The 24443-nt window shown below is 37.0% G+C and overlaps 1 protein-coding gene across 13 annotated transcripts in view; it reads left to right on the top strand.

Annotated features, from left to right (window-relative positions):
- The window catches only part of DGKB (diacylglycerol kinase beta), a 760061-nt gene that overhangs the window by 53110 nt on the left and 682508 nt on the right, over window positions 1-24443 (top strand). For all 13 annotated transcript variants that reach the window (XM_031013463.2, XM_031013457.2, XM_031013455.2 and 10 more), the window contains exon 2: window positions 8943-9199. In XM_031013463.2, the coding sequence (XP_030869323.1) occupies window positions 9130-9199 (70 nt within the window). In that variant the 5' untranslated portion in view covers window positions 8943-9129. The remainder of the gene's footprint in view (window positions 1-8942; window positions 9200-24443) is intronic.

Raw genomic sequence — 24443 nt, 5'->3', positions numbered from 1 at the left:
TCACCACATTTTTATGTAATTTTTTCATATATTTACACTGTTATTTCCCTCTTCCCCCATCATTTCCTCCTAACTCAACTCTCAGTTCATCACTAAGACTTATACATCATTGAGAAAGCAGAAGTAATCAACCAGGCATCGTCCATTTCCTAAACACTAAATCCGCAAAACTACTTGCATCTGTATCCATCCTTAAGATTAATTTTGGCCCTCACAGACTTTCTGGGACTTATCTCCCCCTCTTTTCTAAGGAGTTTAAAACACTACTCACCCTCTCTCTCCTGAAGTTTGAACCAGTCTCACTAATAAACTCTTCTCATTAACTTTAAAATCGATTCCAGTAATTTCTACAAGAAAAAAAAAAGTTTCTCGATTTCACATTTTTTCTCTGGATAACTACTTCTGTCTCTCTGCTTCTCACAATCGTACTCTCCAAGGGTTGATGAGTCAGTCTTCACTTCCTGTACTCAGTTTCACCATGCCACCTTTACTATCTAACTTGCCCAGCTTCAAAGAAATTGCTATTGCTAAAGTCACCAGTGGCCACCATGTTGCCAATGGATGCTTCAATTGTCATTTAATTGCTCAGAAACTTTTGAAAAGTGTCTTCTAGTCTCTCCTTGAGGGATTCTTTTCTTTCTCTTCTGTTGTCTTTTTTGACACCATATTCTTTCACTTGTTTTTAGGGGATGGGGTGAGGTAGGATAAAGTGGGGGAGGCTTTTTCCACCTCTAATCTCTAAATATAAGAACTCGTCTCCTCAGAGTTTGTTCTGTGTCTCTTTCTTCCACTACACTCTTGCCCCTTATGTGATGGATAGTGTCTATTTTTCCCCTTTAGATCCTCCCTTTATCCTTGTCTTGAGGCTCTGTGCCTCTTGAGATTGTTTGAAATTGGTGAGACTGATCAGTGGTGGTCTGTGTCCTCTGGCTTATGGTGAGGTTTGGTCAGTGTGAGGCACTGGAGGAGAATGGAGATTTGGAGGATAACATTAGGGAATTTATTACTCCACCTCATGCCCAGCTAGGTCATCCAAAAAGAAATGTGTCCTGTTATCAAAGGAAATGACTCCTGTCTCAGTCCATTTTGTGCTGCTCTTAACAGAATTACTGATACTGGGTAATTTATAATAAAGAGAAATTTATTTTATAACAGTACTGGAGGCTGGGAAATCCAAGATCTAGGTGCCAGCATCTGGTGAGGGCCTTCTTGCTGCATCGTCACATGGTGGAAGATGGAAGGGCAAAGGGGCAAAGGAGCCTGAACTTGCCCTTTTATAAAGGCATTAATCCCATCTAGAAGGGTGGAACCGTCCTGGCCTAAATACCCCTCAAAGGTCCCACTTGATAATATTGTTACAATGGCAGTTAAATTTCAGCATCAGTGAGGGGGACAAATATTCAAATTATAGCTACTCCTATCAGATGACCCTCTATATATAGCTACTCTGGGGTTTGTTAGCTAAAACATCCTTAGTCCCTTCAGGATGTTCAATAAGTTTCCTACTATTGCTAGTTCAGGATACTGCATTAGTCTCCAATAGCTTTCCTTACCTGTCCACATTTCCTAAATAATCTTTTCATTAAACTCTTAATTATCAATTTTAAGTGTGCCATCTGTTTCCTACTGGGATCCTGACATGTGGGATTCTTCACTAGGAAACAAACACCAAGATGGAGATAGGGATGCAAACACATATCAGATAATTATTCCTATGAAACACAAAAAGGGGAAAAAAGCAAGCAGAGTTGGGCAAGGAAAGCTTTCAGATTGTAATACAAAACTGATGCTTTTGAAAAGATAAGGAGATATGCAGGGTTGGTCAGAAATAGCCTCAGACCACAGTGCAGACCTGATAAATTCTCAACCAGCCCATTGGGGAGCTCTGGAACAAATATGGACCATTTAAGCGGTCTCCATTGGACAGAAATATCATGGTCCTAATACATCCATCATCTTTTTGTTATTGATTCTTGTCTGGGAAAAGTGTAACCTCAGTTCAAAACCTAAGTTGACTTCTGAAGACAAGAAGAAGTACAGGCTGTAAGAAGTACAGACTGCTAATTGCAGTCTTTGCCCTGAATGGCAAGTTCTATTTTGAAGCAGAGCTTAGGGGAATAGCTTCTTTGTCACCACGTCAGGCAAACAGCCATTCCCAATTCTTGAAATATCATCTATACAGAAAACTGATAATATTATACCTCTTATCTCTTATCTTAGCTCTAAGCTTAACTCAAAATCTACTAGTACATTCAATTCAGATATATGATAATCATCTCAACTTAATACATCCCAAAACAACATAGTGATTTTTCTGTTCTCATCAATCCTGGTTCTATTCTAGTATTTGGAAATTGTTTAAATTCTACCTTTCCATTTCCCACACTCAAGCCAAAATACAGGAGTCATTCTTGATCCCCTCTTTCTGCATAGAACTTATCCTATTCATTTTCAAGTCCTACTTCAAAAATACATCTCGAGTTCAGTTTTCAACCTTGATCTTTATTGCCATTCCCTAAAGCCACCAGCTCTCACACAATATTGGAACAGCCTCTTAATTGGTCTTCCCCCTTCCATTCTTGTCCTATTCATATCCACTGATTAAAGTGGACTTCTTAAAATATAAATCAATCATGTTAATCTCCTGCACAAAAATATTTCAATGGTTTCATAATTTACTTATGACAAATTGTACTGTCCTTAACATGGCCTCTAATAATCTCAATTATGTAGCTCTTTTTAATTTTTCCAGTCTAATCATGTGCTCCTTTACTTCTTGCTTACCAGGATCCAGTCATAACTGACTTCTTTTGAGATTTTATAATATTTGTAGTTTTTTTCTTTACTTCTAAGTTTCTGCTCAGAATGTTTTTAATCTTCATTCAAGTTTAAAATTATTTAACTTTTGTCGGTTAGTTTAAATAAACCTGACTTTCTGAATTGCTCTCTGAATCTCTTAAATGAAATCAGGACTTCCTGTTGTAGTTTTATAGACTTTGTTGCCTTTTTTCATATAACTTATCACAGTTTGCATTTATTGATGGGTGTAGTTGGTTTAGTTATTGTAGCTCTTTCCCCCTAAACACAATTTAATAGCTCACGTATCATATCTGTTTATCATAACACTACATCCCCAGTGTCTGGCATGACGCCTTGCATGTCATTCATTGGGTCTCAAATTTAGACTTCTTTTTATGGTTAAATGAACAAGCAATTATAAACCAACCTATAGAATTTATATTCCATGTAATTTCATCCACTTTTTCTTCAGCAATTCTGTAGTTTGTATTTTGGCTCTGCATCCTTTCCCATCCCTAGGATTTTTTTCTGTTGGAAATCTTACAGTTTGGAGTTTATGACCCTTGAGACCCAGTATACGTATATTCTTCAGTATGTCTTCTTTTTTTTTTTTTTTTTTTTTTTGAGACGGAGTCTCGCTCTGTCGCCCAGGCTGGAGTGCAGTGGCGCCATCTCGGCTCACTGCAAGCTCCGCCTCCCGGGTTCACGCCATTCTCCTGCCTCAGCCTCCCTAGTAGCTGGGACTACAGGTGCCCACCACCACGCTCTGCTAATTTTTTTGTATTTTTAGTAGAGACGGGGTTTCACCGTATTAGCCAGGATGGTCTCGATCTCCTGACCTCGTGATCCGCCCGCCTCGGTCTCCCAAAGTCCTGGGATTACAGGCATGAGCCACCGCGCCCGGCCCAGTATGTCTTAATGTTTATTAACTTCTCTTCAATTATTGAAGTCATGAAATACTGACTTCTAATAATTACTTATAAATCTACACTTAATGTGACTCACAGATGATGCGTCCAACCCAATAGATTGACTCATCTAGATATTGCCGAATGGCTTCTTCACGAGGAGGTTGATTTCTCGCCTAATTATAGGGATTGTGCTTTAGCCCAGGTACAATGGCCCAAAGAGCTTTCTTCAACTCTTCCAACGTAATTATTTCCTGCTACAAACTAAGCAAAGTGGCACATCCACTGACTAGAAGAGAAAGCCAGAATTAGACTGCTTGCTAAAAGCCAGCAAAGTGGATCCCTCCTGACACTCATTTTATGTGCCTAAAGAAAGACTTCTGCAGGGGAACAGGAAACTTGTGAATGCACCGTAGGGAATCTCAGCTGAATATTGTCACATTCTTTCTACCCATTTATCAAGAGGCGGAGACTATAAGAATGTGCTGCCATCATTTTCATTACCTTCTGAGGCATGAGATATAGCTGTGCCTCTGTATTTAAAATTAAGGAACACGTGAAACATTTGTTTTTTCATAGGCTTGTGTATGCCAGTTCAGCTAGTAAAAAGATTTGACTAAGAAAAAATTCCTCACTTGTAACCCACCCTTATTTTTACTATTTAGCTACATGTCATATCACATGATGAGGGTTAGAACTATGAGAATTATGAGAAACCAATGGCTTACACTAGAAGAAAGGTGAGAAAGAGAGGATTTATTCAAAGCATTTTGGTATTGGAATAAACCAAATCCAACAGCCAAAGTAAATTTACTTTGAGCCTCTCAGAGATACCATTATTTTGTAAATATCACTTGTCAAAATGCAAATAGGGGTAGATCAATCCAGAGAAGCTGTCCTTGTTATAAAAAGTGAAGACCTAAGTTGACCAGGTCATGCTAAATCAAAGAAAGTTAAGTGGTGTTTTTGTTAGATATTGATAAATAATTTAAAAATATATTTGGTGGTCATGTGTAAGTGTTGTTATGGTAAATTGGTTAGCTGACATCACAAGGCATCCCTTGGGAATGATGCTTATTTATAGGGAGTTAGTTTTACTTAAAAAATTCACAAAATGTGTGAAATAATGCCACCCATTTTCAACTCTAAAAGCTTTGTACCTGAAAGTGCACTTCTTTTTTTTTTTTTTTTTTTTTTTTTTTAATGCCCATTCAGTTGAAGAAAATGGATGTAGTCCCTAGGAAAACTGAAACCCAGAGTGACTTCTGTTCCTGTCTCCTTTATGCACTATTTTCTCTTTCTCAACCTCAGGGCCTCCTAATTAATTCTTCCACTCAACCTTTTCTTTATGAACAAAAAGGAAATAAGTGAATTCATTCAAGAAATATTCATTGACCTGAGACTATATACCAAGCACTCTTCTAAGCACTGGGAAAACAGTAGTGAACAAATGAACAAAAATTCCTGCCCTCCATGGGGCTTACATCGTGGAGTGTAGCGCAGGATGGTGATGCAGAATCTAATATATAGGTTGGATGAAAATCAAGGGCAAACCTAGTACTTTTAGCTGCTTTGTTCTTTTTGTGAAATTCCATCAGGGCCCAAAACAACTTATATTTCCCCTAATTGTAGTGTGTGGAGACAAATGTTAAATAATATAAATAAATGAAACATTTGATGTTAAAGTGTTATATTCAAAACAAATTTAAAAAATGAATGAAGGGATGGTCTGTATGAGTGTGCAATTTTAAATTCAATAACCAGGTGAGCCTTGATACATGGTTAGCATTCCTGTACAGATCTAAGGATGGCAGTTCACCAGTCATTTTAAATTTGAATTTCTCATAATGAACTGGGGGATAGTTTTCTTCCTTCCTTTCTTTCTTTCTTTTTTTTTTGGACACAGGGCCTTGCTCTGTCACTGAGGATGGAGTACAGTGGTGCAATCAAAGCTCACTGCAACCTCTACCTCCTGGGCCCGTGCAATCCTCCCACCTCAGCCTCCTGAGTAGCTGGGACTACAGGCACGTGCTACCATGCCCAGCTAATTTTTGTATTTTTGGTAGAGACAGGGTTTCTCCATGTTGCCCAGGCTGGTCTAGAACTCCTGAGCTCAAGTGATCCACCCACCTTCGCCTCCCAAAGTTCTGGGATTACAGGCTTGAGCCACTGTGCCCAGCTGGGGGATTTTAATTAATTTCAGAGCAGGTAGGCAGGTGGAAAGATATAATTAAGATAATTATTACAATTATAACTTATTAATTAATTTGTTGTTGGTAATTTGTCAGACAGGCCTCAGGAATCATCCTAGTTCATGACCATCCAAGGACACAAAGGGGGTTTGGGAAATGGCCATGTTAAGAAAGGGAGAGAGCTCAGGGAGCGAGTTAAGAAGCTATCACAACAATGCAAGTGAGAGAGAAAGGAACTCAATGAAGATACTGACATTTCAGAAATGTAAGAGTGATCAGGTTTCTGGGTTTTTTTGTAGTCCTTTTGTTGTATCTTATTTCCCTGAGGATAATGCCCAAGCCTCTTTATTTAGTATTGAAATCCCTTCAAAAACAACCTATTGCTGTGTGCTCCAATCACCTATATTTACAAAAACAGGTGGTGGACAAAATTTGTTCCCTGATTAGTTATTTGCTTACCCCTGTCTAGTTTATGTGGGCCTCCTATTCCTAACACATAGCCTCCATATTAAAGTTGTCTATTTAGTACAGGAAACTTCTGGGTTTGCAGCCAACATGTCACCATTTCAGGTGGTAAGGTGGAGGAAAAGAATAAAAGGTTGAAAGGGCACTTGCCAGCAACTATTTCCTCTAATAGAACTTTTCTATATGCTTCACCACATCTACTTACATCTCATTGGCCACTTCTTCATGTAAGAAACCTAGGGAATGCAGTCATTTAAACAGATTTATTTTCACTATCTTTCTTGTTACCAAGTAAGCAAAAGAGAATGGATACTGGGTGGGCTTGGAGCAGTCTGTGCTACACCTACCAGATTCAGTCACCAGTGTCACTTTCTCTATTTGTCAAAAGGGGAGACTATTAGCACCTACCTCACAGAGTTGCTTTCTGAAGATTGAATGACCTAATACAGTCATGTGATTAGGAGACTGCCTTTCACTAACTGTAAGCTCTCAATAAAGCTGACACATTGTTGGAATAGCATTATTTTTATCTTTTTATGTTTCGATCTTTGCTCTATCTTCATTGCCTAGAAAGCTTTCTGGCAGACAGCAAGGCTCAACAAATATTTGAATAAACAAATAAACCGTTGTTATTACCAGTTAAGATTTTTGCATTGTTGGCAATTAAAAACGTATTCTGGCTCACTTAATCCTTGACTTTAAAAAAAGTTATTAAAATTTAATTAACAGATAATAATTGTATGTATTTATAGGGTGCAGTGTGATGTCTTGGTATATGTATACATTTAATCCTTTTTTTTTTTTTTTTTAAGACAGAGTCTTGCTCTGTTGCCCAGGCTGGAGTACAGCAGCATGATCACAGCTCACTGCAGCCTCAACCTCCTGGGCTCCAGTGATTCTCCCACCTCAGCTCCCCCACTATTCCCCCTGAGTAGCTGAGACCACAGATGTGCACCACTACATCCAACTAATTTTTTTTTTTTTTTGTAGAGATGGGGTCTCATTATGTTGTCCAGGCTGGTCTCAAACACCTGGGCTCATTCCATCCTCCTGCCTCAGTCTCCCAGTGTGCTGGGATTATAGGCATTAGCCACCTGCCTGGCCTTAATCCTTTATTAAAAGAATATCACAAGCTTCTGGAAGTGACAAGATAGCTGGAGAGTCAGGTTTAGACAGGAATGAGTATCCAATTATTTCTGTTATGATTTAGTACAGCTGTTTTCACCCTGTCATTGAATCACTCCACTCAACATTTAAAGCCCTGGGAGACACGGTGTAATGTGCCAATGTGACAGAATCATCTGTCTCCCTTTGGTTAGAGGAGGACAGAACACATCATTTCACAGTCCCACCAAAACTGCCTGTAACCAGAGAGAGGCAGACAGTTAGGATGAAATTAGTGTGAAAGATGAAATCAGCAGAAGGAAACTGGGTGGAAGATGTCCATAATTGTCATTGCATATTCCCATTCTCTTTCATTTGTGTTGCTTCCCCAAACCCATGGTTGCCCCTGGGAGAGAAAAGAGAAAAGATATCCAGCAGTTTGGTCTCTGTGAGCACATCAATATCATCATTTCCCCATTGTATATTAAACTACCATATTGTAAAACAGAGTACAGGGACGTGACCCCACGAGACCAAAAAGAACAGTTTTTAAAGACAAGGATGACAGGATTTGACAGTGAGGTCCTGGGGTTGATATTGGAAGACAGTAAAGAGATGTTGAAGAAAGGCAAGGCACTAAGACCAAATGAGTCTTGTCTGTAGAAGTAAGGTGACTTTAAGTAATGACATCTGTATAAATAAACCTTGCAATGATTACAATTTTACAAAAAAGTAACTCTTACTAAATACTTCATTTTCTGTAAAGAATACAGTGCCAATCTGGCTGATTATTGAGCAATTGATTATAGTCTCTGATAAAAATGTTGAAACCAGATGGTTTTTCATTTTGTTTGCCTTTACAGATATAGCCAGTGAATGTAGGTCCATGACAACCTAGAGATTTATTTTAAAGCGTGATTCACAATAGAATCATCTACTGTCATTACACAAGTCTTTCAGACATTTGGAATTGCTTTAATTTGGCCAATCTTTTGAATTTTTTTAAATCATAAAACTAAAACTTAATCTTTATTTGATTGCTAGAACAAATTATGTGACTTCTCCAAAATTAATTCATATGATTGGAAATATATATGCTAGTGCTGATGAACATTCCAAGCAATTATTGGCAGTCTATACTGTAAACTAGCAAATCATATGTATAGGGAGCTAGAGAGCTTATTTTAGCCTCCTTGGATAATTTAGGTCTAGATTTTATATGTAATGTTTACATATTAAAAAATTGGTACAGACTGATGAAAATGATACCACTGTCTACTCGTGGAATGTGGAGTTTGTAAAACTGGACATAAAAATGTACATTTATGAAAATGTGCTTTATAAGATTCTTTTCACAATTTGTGCTCTTAATTTATATGATTTAAAAAGTATTTAACATTCAACACCTTGACATTTTTTTCCTTTGTGCAATCATGTTAATCTTTTGATCTTGATCTGTTTTTTTTTTTTGCAGTTCTTTAACACATTATTGAAATTACAAGCATCCAAAGCAGTTTCATGTGGACAGATTGCATATTTTGAAAGCCTGAGGTATTTTATCATGAAACATGCCATGTGGAATCTTTGAAGCATAGACCTCAGCACAACACCTGAATAAAGAATCTTTTACCTGGTATGTGACAGAGTTTCTCACCACCACCATGACAAACCAGGAAAAATGGGCCCACCTCAGCCCTTCGGAATTTTCCCAACTTCAGAAATATGCTGAGTGTAAGTATTCATATTGATATTATGAGATTATTTGACATTTGTGCTAGACAAAGTATCATTTATTTATAAGAATGGATCATAGATCCTGTTCTTCATGGGGATAGATCCAGCTCTGCCTTTTGTGTTTACAAGTCAGGCTGACTTGAGACTACCTTTTTGACACAAGAGAAAGGAAAAAGTAAATTAAATCAAGTATTACATCTTGAAGGAAAGGAACTAAAATGTTAGATGCAAAATTAGGCTTGGAAAACACTCTAGCTGTAATAGAAATAAAGCAGAGGATGAGACAGCCTGGCAAAATGGAGAGTGGTAATACTGTAACAGACAGGGAGAAGGACAATCGGGCACAGAGAGTGAGAAGGAAGGAAAAAGAGGAGAAAAAAGCAATGCTGTGCTTGAGACAGTATGGTCTGACTCATAGATATCAAGAGGGAGGGAAAAGGGAGAGGTGTGTGTGTGTGTGTGTGTGTGTTAAAAGAGAGTAGGAAGCAGGGAGTCATAGATACATTATGGAATTAGAATCAGAGGTTGTAAAAGAAAGAGGTGTCAGGACCTCAAGTTAGGACTGCACAACTTTTTTAGTGTGTGCATTGATACAAGTGATAGGCTATGATCATTCACTTCACTGTAAGTTTTTTTTTTTTAAATATTGTTTCTTTGCATATGTAGAGTAAAATTTTATTTATAAGAAATTTGTTTTTATTCTAGATTTTCAGGAATATGTCTATTTCATAAAGTGACTTTCAACTATAAACATGAACAGCAGTTGGGTCAGGTGTTGAAGAGAGAAAAGGAAACAACTAATTAATAGCAGGCATCAAAAGGCTTGGAAAATGATGAGTACAGAAAAAGCAATATATAGAGAATGCAATAAGAATGATAAAAATAGAAAGAATAACATGGTGACAGGGAGAATAAAATGCAAGAAGTGGAAAGGAGAAAAAGAACCAAACAGCACATGATAGTGAACGAGGTAAAAATTAAGGCATCTGGGCAACTTATGCAGAAAGATGTTGTGGGATATAAGAGATGTGTATCAGGAATGAGTTGGATGATATTATAAAGCAGAAGCAGAGAAAAGGGTTCAACACATATAGGGACTTAGAACATGAAGATAGATGTGATGGTAATAGAGAATACTATCACTGACATTAATTATAGAGTACATATTATGAGCCATGTATACTAATAAATGCTTCATGTATATTATCTGAAAAGACCAGTTTCAAAGGTATTCTAGAAGCTTCCTAATCTGTGGATTGAATGAGGGTATGAGAATGCTGCTGGGTATTTGTAAGGAAGTTCCACATCTATAATTTCATAGGCATTTTTAAAAACTTTAAAAAAATGCCTATGACTGTTGACTGAGTCAATAATAATAAAAATATGATTACAAAATATATGATATTTGGAAATTTTGACATAACTTATGGTTCTCACACTCAAAACTGTTTAGAGCCTCTGAATGTACAATATATGCATTTATCATATTAAGAATATTTACATTTAGGTTTTGGAGGCGTACGCAGAAGGATTGCTTGAGCCCAGCAGTTCATGACTAGACTGGGTAAAACAGTGAGACCCTGTCTCTATGGAAAAAAAAAAATTAGCCCAGCATGGTGGCACGCACATGTAGTCCCAGCTACTTGGCAGGCTGAGGTGAGAGTATTGCTGGAACCCAGGAGGCTGAGGCTGAGGCTGCAGTGAGCCATTGTGCCACTGCACTCTACCATGGCTGACAGCCAGACCCTGTCCAAAAAAAAAAAAAAAAAAAGAAGAAGAAGAGTAAAGAAAATTTCGTTCAGAATGGCCTAATTCTTCTTTTTCACTGGCAGTCTTATACTCAATACTTTCTAAATTGGTTAAAAATTGATTTGCCTATGATTTCAAATTTCCATATGCTCTGCTCTTTGCTGCTGTGGTAATCCAATCATTAAGTAAATGTTTCTGAGCATCTTCTTTAGAGTGAGTTTTCTGCTTGGTGCTGCAGGAGATGCAAATATGAAGAGATATGTGTCCTCCCTTCAAGGAATTTATAGTTTAAAGAGGGCTAGAAACTAATAGATAAATAATTCTATGTCTAGCCAGAATATTGTATGTGATACAAGCAGACTTTAAGGTTATATGGGGTTTTACAATTCCATTGGAGATAGGAACGGAAAGGGAAGTCTTCATACAAGAGGGAGGATTTGAAACAAATATTTAAAAATTAGGTTTAAGGTAAATGACAGAGGAAATGATATGGATAAAAAGGAAAATTTAGCATACATTTGAGGAAGGGAGGTGAGGCACATTTAGCCCATCACAATTGAAGGGAGTGAGTGAAGTCTGTGAGAATGAAAGGATATCAAAATATGCCGTACTTGAGTCAAACAATGAAGTCATTGTACAGTTATAAGTGGTAGAGTGACAGAAGCAATGTTATGCTTCGAGAAGTTTACTTTGACGACTGAGAAGATGGTATTGGTGATGGAAAGATGCTAGAGACTAGAGACTAGTTAGTAGGGTATTGGCGTAGACTGTATAACGTAGATCATGAAAGACGACTGGAAAAGTGGGGATTCAGATTTTATAATATTGAAATTAACAGAGGATATCTTGGAAAATAATAAAATACAACAACTGACAGAGAGAGAGAGAGAGAGGAAGAGAGAGAGTGATCTGAAATTTTCCTCCAGCTTTAAAAGAAGGGATTATGGTGATATCTGTCAAGTAAAGAAAGCATTGAGTTTGGCTTAGGTTATGTTGAATTTGGCTTGTTTATTAAAATATATTTTCCAGTGTTTAAGTACTTATAAGAAAAGTTCCTGTATTATATGAAACATTACTATAAAATATATAAATTATTGCTATGATAGCTAACGTTTTATTCATAATTGCTATTGCTCAGATATAGAAATTCCATTTGAATTGATTAGCAGAAAGACATTTCTACTAAATTATTCAATGTATTATAGGCTGCTACTTGTATTTCATTGGCTAATGAATATGGAGGTACATTTAATTATATCATAAGAATGCACAAATCAGTAATAAATTTGTGAAAATTCCTAAAACAAGTGGTAATAAAAATGATCATAAATATAAAATTCATAATATACTGAGACAAAGATCAATGGATGTTCAGTAAATTGGCAGTATGAAATGTCACACTGAGTGTAAGAGCATTATTAAAATGGATTCTATGAGAAGACAAATTAACAGATTAGCTGTGACTTTTAAAGAAATAGTGCCAATTCCATGATTATTACGCTATTTTTAAATAACGAAGACAACATGAAAAGTGCTAGATTTACTGCTCCAAGGACTTTCCTGAATAATTAGGAAGCAAAGAATATCATGATTAGAAAGTATTCTTGTGTAATAAATTGCCAGTGCCAAAATATAACAGGAAACAAACATCATCCTGAAGATTATAGAAGTCATTCATTTTTCATGCTGTTCAATATGCATGATCAGTTTATCAGGGGCTTTAAAGATTAGATTTTTCATGTTGCAATGCAGTATTGGTAAGTGACATTCCTCCATACTCTATTAGAAAAATGATACAATGCATTCACTTTCTTGAGTTGATTTGTATCTTTTAATAAGAATTTCTTTATGTACATTAAAGAAGTATAAAAAATCAAGTTATTGATTTAAAGTTAAATTTGCAACATGCTAAGATTATATTTGGTATATATCAAATAAGTGTTTTATTTGCTTTCTTGGAATAAGGTGGGGCTGTGGAACTATTGGGCAAGATGAGTGAGCTCATGGGACACCAATTCCAGCAAAACCAAATCATTCAATGTTGGACCTAGAGAATACCATAAAGATAATTGTCTCAAGTTATCTGATTTTACATTTCCTCCACAATTGCCAGAATGCACCCTGTAACTATGATTGTTCTCCTAAATGCTAGGCTTTTCTTAAAAATAATTAAGGATAAGTAGGGTGATACTGGCACAGCATTCCTGGATAGGTATCTAGCATACCAGACAGCTTGTGTTTAAATACTGATTGTACCATACTTCAGATATCTGACTTTGGGTAACTTAATATATCTGTGTTTTATATGGAAAAAAATATGTCCAGTACTATAAGTATTAAGTTGAATGAATCAGTATATATGAAGTATGAATTAGTATATATGAAGTAATGAGAGCCGTGCCTGGCAAATTGCTAGTGATATGACTGTTTACAATTATTATCTTACTAGAGAGGGAGTGTGTTCTTCTGGCTGTTTGAACATATTGTTGATGATCAAGTAGAAAAGAGCCACAGTTTGGAGCATGAAGAGTCAGTGTCTGTTTTTCTGCCACTAGATTAGACTCTTCTCACAAGGTAGAAGCTTCTGGTGTAATTGGCAGCCTCCGCTCTGTGTTGTCCCTACAAATGCCGAAGGCAGCTGATATGGAGCCTGCTGTGACTGCCTACAGCATGCTGTGACCGTGCTCCGGTTTAGGGTTTCAGGCTGAGTCACTCCATGGGAAGCATTTCCCTTGATATGTGGGAGAGGAGTATAATTTTCTTCCTCACTCTTGATATAAAGTCATCCAAACTGTTGTTATAGGATAGAAAGCTCTCACTCCTGCCCTTTAGAGAATTAAGCTTATCACATTATTGGTCTGTCGGTGCTTTCTGCTGTGGTTCCACGTCACAGCAAAGGGTTAAGAAACTCCTGGGCTTTTCATGGATAACAATATTTTCTATGTGAAATCCACGTGATATTTCCAAATGATTCATTATCTGCCCACGTATTGTCACTTAGGGTTAGCTTTTTATTTGCTATATATAATGTGTGTTATATAGCATGCAAATTATTTTTGAAAAATACTGTGTTATTATGGTGGGAGCCTTTCCAAACTTTCATAAATTTCATACAGTTTATAGCAGCTGGCATTGTGAGGAGTTGCAAAATTACAGTGAATTTGTTCTTTTCAATAAGGACGAATGTGCATAATGTTTGGACCTGGTGTGCAGTTTCTTCCATTGCAGTGAGGCATGTGGTGTGACTTAGTGGAAAGAGCTTTGGTTTTGCAGGCAAATATTTGACGGTGTGGAATCCCAGCCCTGTTTTCTACTTATTAGTGGTATGGCCTTCATAATGTAACATAAACTACCTGAGCCTCAGCTTTCTCACTTGAAAAAGTAGAATCCCACCTCAAAATCTTGTTATAGGATTTAATGAGACTATAATCAGCCTCATACTAAATAATGGATTTTTAGTGCCTTACTGTAAATAGTATACAAGTGTTAACTCATTTAATCCTCGCAGTAAGCCTCAGAGGGAGACAAATTATTGCTGTTTATGGCAGAGTAGCTGGACCAGAACTGTGGCACAATAAGTGATAACAAAGGTCAAAACAGTAATAATTTGTTTATGTTTTTCATGAAGATTGATATGTTAATAAACAGGTTCTTAGTCATGTTTCCAAAATAGGAAAAGCTAGAATCCAGGATTCAGATAATATGATATCTCGGTCATGAAAGGGGAGAGAGAGAGACTTGACCTCCTTACAGGTGTGTAGTCAATTTATTTTTAGGCAAATTTAGATCACACGCTAGCCCTCTTGCCCGTTTGTCATGCTGAGATTAGCTTTTACTTCTGTCCTGAGCCCTGTGTTGATTGGCTCTATTTTGGGAGGCCCAGCCACTTATTGATAATTACCCTCTTTGTATGAGACAGAAGGATAAATGGCACAGGGCCATTTCGCAGTGTCTGAGAACACATAATTTGATGTCAGACAAAACTGGGTTTGAAGGCTAGTGCTGTGATGTATACTTCAGTTTCCTCATGGAGTTGCCTTGCTGATTAAATATGGAAATGTATGTGAAGTGCTTGGAATTTAATATATTACTGTTATACTTAGGATTGTGATAGTGGTGGCTGAGGCAGTTGAATATGAAATGTGGACTTTTAAAATATTTAAGCCTTTTCAATTAAAACACTTATCTGAAATGTTTTGACTTACAAGAAATGTCTTGACTTTACCCTGACACTTGGTCCGAAACTTGAATCTGCGACTGTTTTAGGTAGTGCATGTCTCTCATTTCTGACTCTTTCTTCTGATTCACACTGATTAACTCAGCAGTTCCTGGCTCTGACCCAGATTATATTTCTAGAATATATATTGGCTTCATATATTCTTCTGCCTCATCTCTGGCTCTGGTTCCTATTTGTTGTACTGCTTCAGACAGAATTTCCTGTTGGTGGCTTCTCTGTGTCCATATGTCTTAAATCTTTCAATACCTAAATTTTGCAATAGTAAAAGAAAAAAGTAACTATGAATGTCTAAACTCCCATAATTTTCATACCCTAAAGATGCAAAACTTTGGGTAAGCTCTTTTCAGACTTGACCTCCCCCTAAAAAATCCATTTGAGTCCAATTTATGGTCAAGCAAACATTGATATTGAAGTAATGGCATCTGTGGAATATCGGTCAAAGTGAGCCAAATCATGCCATGTCTGAAAAATTTACAAAGTCTCAGTGGGCTAACACAACAGAAGTTTATTTTTTGCTCATATTACATTTCCAATCTGAGTCAGAAAGTGGTTTCATCTCACATTGTCTACAATGAAGTCCCAGTCAGATGGAGCAGCCATGAGCTTTAAAAATTGGCAATTGCTGTGACAGAGAGAGAAAGAGAGAGAGAGAGAGAGCACTCGTGACTATGTGCTAGCTCTGATACCTTCTCCCTGCAGGTGATACGCTAATATTTCTTTGGCCTAAGCAATTCACGTGACCATATTTAACTTTAAGGGAGTAGCATTTCTTCCATCTGCCCAGTGCCAGGGGAGAACTGAGCTATTTGGTGAAAACTACTAATTTGGCCATTATCACAGGAGTAAAATAGAACCTACCATTTACCTTGGGACATTAGCCAAGTCATCACAATTTCTTTATACTTTCGTTTCATCCCTTCAGTTTATACTGAAGATAATAAACCCTACCTATAAAATGATAGCTCTTATTTTTATTAGTAATATTATTATAACAATTTATAACAAAATTATCACTAAGGCTTATGTATCTTAAGTTGATACTTTATCCTTAACTCAGTGATGGTTTACAGTTTACAGGTTGTGATTCACTAGAATTTTCCAAGTTTAGTTAGTTACCACTTTCCACATTATTATAGGAAGTGCCACAGTAAATAATAAATAGAGTACACAAGCTAGAGGAACTTAACTGTATTCATTATTCAGCAGCCTGTTCGGAGAGACAGATCCGGTGGCAAATGATGACAAAGCAATGAAATGCATTCTCTGAACGTTACGTGTGCAAGATTCTTGGAGAGCTTTTAACTCTGCGCATATGGATAGAAGTTGAGAGTGGAATGGGGTTTTAATTTGAATAGAAAGTATTGAGTAGAGGTGGGGGAAGAAAAGAAACTCCAAGCAGTTATCAGAGCATGTGGAGAAGCAGGAATGAGTGTTACGTATCAGGGAAGAACTTGATGTGTGTGTTGGTGTATAGACATATTTGTGTATGAGCATGCATGTGATGCATGTGTGTACATGGGCACGAGTCTAAGCACTGAAGGTAAGGCTGAAGAATTTAGCAGTAGTCACAAAAAGTGGGTCTTTAGATGCCATTGATAAAATATTATCCATCAACATTGCCTAACAATGAAATGAATACACTCCTGAGAAGAAGTCAAGCCCCTCTCCCCTTTCCTTATGGAGATGTTAAAATCCAAATCCTGGAGTCTAGCTTTTCCTATTCCTGAAACATGATTAAGAACCTATTTATTAACAAATCAATCTTCATAAAAACACAAACATAAACATAAAAACATAAATCTTCATAAAGGCATAAACATAAATCAATATCTTCAATATTAATTCTGGAGGTAGTAAAATATCTGAAGATATTGAAGATTTTAATTCTGGAGATAGCAAAATTGTAAGATTTAAATTTCAGAAAGAAGTAAATAAATTGTATCTTTGATGAAAAGGATACTAAAAACCTATTAGGAGATTATTTTACTAGGGCAGCCTATTGAATATGTGGGGTTCCATGAAGGTTAAGGCATTGTTAACAGAGAGAGAGATAAGCACATGTTACAGGGAGTATCTAGAGGCAGAATGAACCAAATTCAATCACCAACTGAATATGGAGACTAAGGAAGAAGGATGGGGCATTTCAGCTTTTAGAAGTAAGTCAGTGTGGCTCACCCAATCCAGGAAAGGAAAACAAAAAGAAATAATTTAGAGGGAAAGTAGAGTGGTTTGATTTTGGACATATTGAACCTTAAGTTCACAGGTTATCAGATTGAGATATAAATTAGATACTTGGAAATACATATCTGAAGCTCAAGAAAGAAACCAGAGCCAGACATATAGAATGGGTGTGCCTTTGCATTGTGAGTAGTTATCAAATCATGGGCATAGATGAGATGGTTTAGTGGAAGCAGATTGAGCAAGGAGAGAAGGATGGAGATGAAACTCTAGAAAGATTTATTTATAAGACAGTTGGAAGATGAGATCTCCATGAAAACAACTGAGAAACTGTAACCAGAAAGAAAGAAGAGAATAAGTGATTGAAAGTATCCCACAATCCAAAGAAGAAACGTGTTTTCAAAAAATGAGATTGAGCTTGAGATAATAACCAAAACGCATCCAGAGTCTTTATCATTTAGAATGTCATTGGTGATTTTAATATGGATTTTTTTAAAAAACAATAATAGATGAAATGGATGGAAAACAGGAAAGACAGAGAGAACACATGTAAGCTACTCTTTATATAATTTCGCCATGAAAACAAAGTGGAAGGATTATAACTAAAGTAAACAGTGTAAATAGAGGGATTTTGTTCTTCTGCATAGGAGAGAAAGACGTGTTCACAGGGGACAAGTGGAAGATTTAAAACAGAAAGGAAATAATTTGTGACAAAAGAGTGTGATCCTAAGGCCAAATCTTGATTTTTGTTTTTGGTTTTATTCAGTTTGCTTGAGTCTATATCAATTGTTTATTTCCTTAACTTATTAGTTTTGGCCATCAGCAACTTATGTAACCTTTTCTAAACTTTAATTTTCTCAACTGTGTAATTAAGAAAATAAAAAAGACTATTTCAAAGGTCGTTATAAGACCCAAATAAAATAATGTGTGGAAATGCATTGTAAACTGCAAACCACCATATGTAAGTTAATTATTACTTTTGTTGTTATTATTAGGATGTACTGAGTTATTGTTCTACTATCTTTTCTTTTTCTATAGTTCTATATCTTGGCTTCTCTGAGATATATTATTTATTGAATTTTGCAATTTGCTTTGGTGAGACTATGTGAGAAATGTCCTTCTGCTTATAGTGGTCTGATTTTCTTCTTTTACCTCTTGGAACGTAAATAAACGTAGTTTATCTTCAAATCCTTTAGGAGCAACGATTATTTTCTGATACTCAAAAAGGTATTTTACAAGAAAGACCATTGCCCAGACTGTGGAAGGTCTGAGATATTTCTGTAATAACTGTGTAATAAGATAGCCTGCTACAGATCCTCGGATGCTAGGAGAAGACATGAGACTCCTGGCTCTGAGACAAAGAACTGTATTAATTATGTCATAGCAAACAGCATGTACCTCATGTTTTTTTTCTGTCCCCCTACTTTAGTTTTATTGGGAAACATGAAAAGGGCCAGGTCACATCTGCACAAGCAGAGAGTTGTGTCAGGAGGAAATCCCCAAATTTAGGGAATCTGAGTCTTTTATAAAGCACAACAAACACATCTTCTTTTTGCTCAAGGGAGAGTTATAATCTCTGTCTCCCAAGGTTGTCCACTACAAAAACATCCTTGGAATGACAGTCTGGAACATAGGCTGTAGATGCTTCTGCTTGTGAAATGTACAGAAACATGAAGGAAACATTGAGAATTATCTTTCAATAAATATTAGCATATAGTAGCCATTAGCATCATTATCAGTGTCCAGAAGGTAATCAAAATACGTATTTCCCCATCAGGTTGCCTTTTGGTCCATGTAATTATATCCTCAGATTTGTGCACAGAAGTCTCCTTGTCTTGGTCTCTCACCGTTTATTTTTCTCCCTTTGCCCTATGACTAGGTTCTCAGATACATCTTATTTGTGCCCTACTTTTTCAAAGTAGGAGATTTACTCACTTTTCTATATTTATCCAGGAAGAATGAAGGGGAATTCATGTAATTGCTGTGTTTAATAGAACCTAGCCATGAAAAATAGTCTTAATTCTTCCATTTCATTTTAAAAAACTAAGTCTCTTAACACACAGATATTCACACACAACATGCACACATGCACACACATGTGCATGTGTGTGCACACAGTTTTTCTTACAAATATTAGTTATCATTAAGTTATTTTCAGTACTTTATTATAAAATGAACATAGAAAAATAAATAATTTGGGGCAAGAGGTCAAATGGCCCTAATCTAGCTGCAGTAACTTCTTTTGTAAAATGCCTTGAAAACTCTTGCAAGTGAATGAAACTCCAGCATGCCATTGATATCCCACATGGTGTCATAGTGTCTTTAGAGCAGGCTGTGTTGCTTTTTGAGTGACTGCAGCTGCCAAATGATGAAAAACTTCTAGAATATTTTTCAGGTTAGTTTCTTACTGAATCAAGACAATCCATTGTCTCTTGAAACATACCCCAAAACTGAGGTCAGTGGAAAATGAAAGCTTTGGGGTAGGATATCAGGAAAGGAATAAAATGCTAGTAACTACAGCTTTGACTTTGAAAGGAGAGTTCCCCAGATATTTACAAAGTTCTGCTAAATATTTCTGGTTTACAGCCTCACTATGGATATTAGAGAATAGTCATGGTATTTTTTTTTTGAAATTTCTGCCTAATAAAATTATTTCTCTAGAAATGGGCTCTTAAAAGCTCTGCCTTGGTTGGAAGGAATTCAAAGCGGAAGTCTGTAATGAACAAACTCCCACAGCATCCATGGAACAGAGAGAATAGATTCTGATTATTCATAGGATATGATTTGGTATGACTGCTGTAAAACTCTGTTACTAATATCAGATTAGCTGTTTCTAATGGGAAAAAAATCAACACATACAATTTTTTTAAAAAGTACTGGTCAGATGCATTTTACATAAACCTTCCTGGAGGGCACATTTTACTTTCCACTCTCCTCCCCATACTCATCTTTGCAGGTGCCAGAATTAAAGATAATGGTCCTTAAACATTTTTTATTTCTGGGGCCAGAAATACTGCCCAGTGATCTCTAGAGCCTTCTCTCTTCCTAGGTATCAGATGATATCCAGTGCCTTGGTTTCAAAGACATGAGGCATTGCTCTCAGCATTTCTGGGAAGTATTTCTGAAGTAGCAATAACTGCAGCCACAAGCCATTTATGAGGCACTACTCTGTGATACCCCTCAATTAATGATATGTTTTGTCTTTTCCAAAGCTGCTTTCTAGTGAAGGCATCTTGAAGGATTTTTTCTTCTCCTATTGGCTGCCATAATCATAGAGTTCTGTGTTAATTTTCCTCTTGTTACCTTATCTACAGTATGATCAAACAAGCATGGAGTTCAGAATTTAAAAATAACACCATTAACATAAGGATTGCTTCACGCAATCCCTCAAAGAATCCATCTTGGAGAAACAGACATTCCTAAAGTGTTCACCGATAAAATTCCAGGTGTCCTAGAATTGCATATTGCTCCACTGTTCCTGAGTCTACATTTCACAAAACATGAGAGAGCTTTTCCTCCTCCCTTCTAGTTTCCCTGTCACAGATTCTTTCAAGTGCTTGGGTATCTAAAACCTTCCAGTGTCAAAAAAGCTTATGCTTTGTGTGTGACTTCTTTTCCCGACAGCCTGTAGGCTGAGATATCTGAAAATTTTCTCATGGTACTTTCTGACTTTTATCTGATTATACAAGTAGGCACAAAGGCATTTAAGGGGAGCATGATAAGATGTCAGACACTTTCTTCCATAAGTGGTAATGAATAATGGGTCAATACCAAAAGAAGTTAGAATTTGCAGACAGCACTGGTAGCAGAAGGTGGGGTGCCTTTTTGAGGAGAATGGCATGAGCTTGCCCATGATGCACCCCTACCCATGAAGGTAAAGATTGGAAATTCTCATTCCAACCATCTAACACCTCCACCCACCTGTCAGCTTTCAATAAGACATATCATCTGAGTTGATTTATGATCTTTGCCTCGTGAACCATTTCTATTTTTTTTCTAGGTTGTTGATAAACTTCTGACTTACATTCTTGCTTAGCAACATTAGTTAGCAACATTAGTCTGGTTGCAAGTTCTGGCTCCACATGTGTCACTTCTCTGATCTCCTCTGGCAACTTCAGGGGCTCTTCAGCACAGTTTGCCCAGATGCAGATAATGTCCTACATTCAGACTACTGAGTGTTATGTCAATAATCACTGTGGGAAAATGTGGACGCTGATGCCCAGAAATTGACTAAATAATAATGGTGACTTGAGAGACTTTGTCCAGAATTTGTCTTCATCTGTTAATGCAGAAACTTTAGACTGCTTACACTTTTCTCAGAGTATTGCAAGATAGGAGCTCTAGTAGTATGCTACTGCCAGAACCCAAGCAAATCCAATACCATGACATTTTGTCCAACTTTAGGAAGTAATTCCTTAGAAGTATAATTTACTAGTATGTACTAAATACTCTCTCAGATAGTACTGGTAGCAGGAGATGGGGTGTCGTTTTGAGGGGAATTCATGAGCTTGCCCATGTTGTTACGCCCCTTCCCATGAAGGTGAGGATTGGAAATTCTTATTCCAACTGTCTAAGGCATCTACCAATATGTCACCTTTCAATAAGACACATCATATGAGTTGATTTATGATCTTTGCCTCTTCAACTATTTCATTTTTTTCTTGGTTGTCAGTAACCTCTGACTTCCCATCTTGCTTCTGTTTGAATTAATGGAAATCACAGGGATGCTCAGACATCTTGAAGAGATTTATGTTGTCGGGCAGAGCTTGGCACTAGGCTATATATTACTCCCACCAACTCTTAACTGAGTCTCAATTGGTTCTATTTTCCTAAGCCTTCCTCTCTAATGTCCTTTTTAAAAACTTTCTAGTATATCACAAAATTGCATTTATTTTATCTGCTCTTCTCTAGGTTGTTAAGAACTTGCATATGTATCTTGGCATTTTCTAAACTACTGAAGATTTACTTTATAAACTACTGATCATACAGACCTCAGCAAAGCAGTGGTGCTGCCACCTTCTCCAAGTTTCTCCAGACTTTCCTCCATAAGCCACCTCGAAGCTGACATTCCAGCCTCCCACATTTCACATTCATTTCGGAGTTCATATTTCTCTTGTGTATCTACTGCCTGTTCAAATTTTCTTTCCCTATAACTTTCTCAATAGCCTGGCAAATATTTTGAGTTTTCAGTGCCTAGTGACATGTAGCAGAAGCTATGCTACTTATGCATCATTGTCTACAACACAGGATCTGTGTGGAGATTACCCAGATATTATGTAGACCACCAAACTAAAACATACCCCCCCATAAGTCTTTCTTCTCCATAAGGCGTCTCCACATTTTAAAAATAAACAATGCACAATAAATAAGGGACAAGTTATTCTGTAACAGGCTCCTTGACCCAATATTTCCTGGAAGAAATTTCTTTGAGGGATAAATCTGATAAACATACATAATATGGGTTAGTTATGACTTTGGAGTAGAAACAGCATTTTCAAAGAGTAGATTCTTTCATCAAGTCCACTGCTAGAGGCTGAGATTTCTCCGTGTAGTTAGTCTGTCTGTCTGTCTGTCTGTCTGTCTCTCTCTCTCTCTCCCTCTCTCTCTCTCTCTCTCTCTCTCTCTCTCCCCCTGTCTTTCTGCCCCGCAAATGCTCTAGGCCTCTCTATTATTCAGTTTAAATGCCACAGAAGAGGCTTCTGAAACTTTCAGTGGCATACTTGGATTCAGGTGTGACGATTCCACAGGTCAAAAATTCTGGGTAATGCCTTATCTAGTTGTTGTCATGCTATTTATTAGTTCACTCAATGTTTTAAAGGTAGTCCCTGTACAGTCCACATTCCACAAATAATGTGATACTATGAGAAGGTAATCAAAAATACACCTAGAATACACAGGATGGGTGAAAATACTTGTTTATTGGTTGGGTGGTCTTTCTTCTGTTTGCCTTCCTTCTTTCTTCTTGTAGACCATTCTTAGTCTTTTGACTCCATCCTGCCTGAGTCCCACAATGTTAAAACTGGCAATGCCATTGTTTTGGCATCACGTACCTTCAGGGCTAGCCATTATTCATGGATGTACCCATAAGAGCAAAAGATGTTTTAAGACAAACTGAGTGTTTACATGATGATATTTATCATCACTCAGAGAATATCTTAGATGGCAAATATAATATCTAACACTTATAAAGAGCTTATTATTATTATAGGTCACATTATGCCTCAATTTTAACTACGTTAACACATTTAGTCTCCATAGCAACTCTACCAAGCCAGTACTTATTATTATTATTGCCATTTTTCAGATGAGGAAATTAAAGCCCAGAGAAGTTCAATAATTTCTTTGCCTAAGGTCCAAGGGATCTTAAACTACAGGATCATGGTTCAAATCAGGTGGATTGTTTCCAGATTCCATGCTCTTAGTCACTCTGCCATGGTGGCTCTTGATATATTATCTTTTAGGTGATCATTATAATAAAAACGATCTACAAACTAGCAAAACTGCTTTCCAACAGGAATGCAAATAGAAAGAAAGAAAATGAATATAGGGACCAGGAAGCCCTATTCTGCTTTAAGTTCAAATTATTCATAAAAGGTGAAAATGTTTGATATGACTAAGACAAAATATAAAGTATGGTAATTCCTGGAATCAACTGGGCCAAGAAAGGATAATTTTGAAAGTGTTTCCTTTAAGAGAGGTTTAAGATAGTTCTGATTGACAGGGAATATGGACTCATTTTGAAAGCATCGAGAGTCCCACGAAATAATTAGAAGTTTTAGGCAGAAGCTTCCACGAAGAAAAGGATCTATTTCTTCCAGGCAGAATCCATTTCCAGGTGTTAGTAAGAAGAAGGATGATGAGGTCAGCCAAGTTGTTTGAGTAGGCACTTAAAGGCTTGGCTCACTTTCACTGCGAGTTTAACACTGCTACTTTGTGCAAGCCCCAGAGCGATGTAGGCAAAATCAAATAGGCTGCCTCAGGCAGCAGCAGTAAGGAGAAATGCTGAAGTTATAATCCGATAAGTGGGCAAAGGGAACTTTGGAGAGTTAATGCAATTGACAAAAATGACAAGAATTA

Source organism: Gorilla gorilla, chromosome 6 (genome assembly GCF_029281585.2).
Source record: "Gorilla gorilla gorilla isolate KB3781 chromosome 6, NHGRI_mGorGor1-v2.1_pri, whole genome shotgun sequence".
NCBI lineage: Eukaryota > Metazoa > Chordata > Mammalia > Primates > Hominidae > Gorilla > Gorilla gorilla.
Note: the sequence above shows the minus strand (reverse complement) of the source record. Positions and strands in the feature narration are given on the sequence as shown.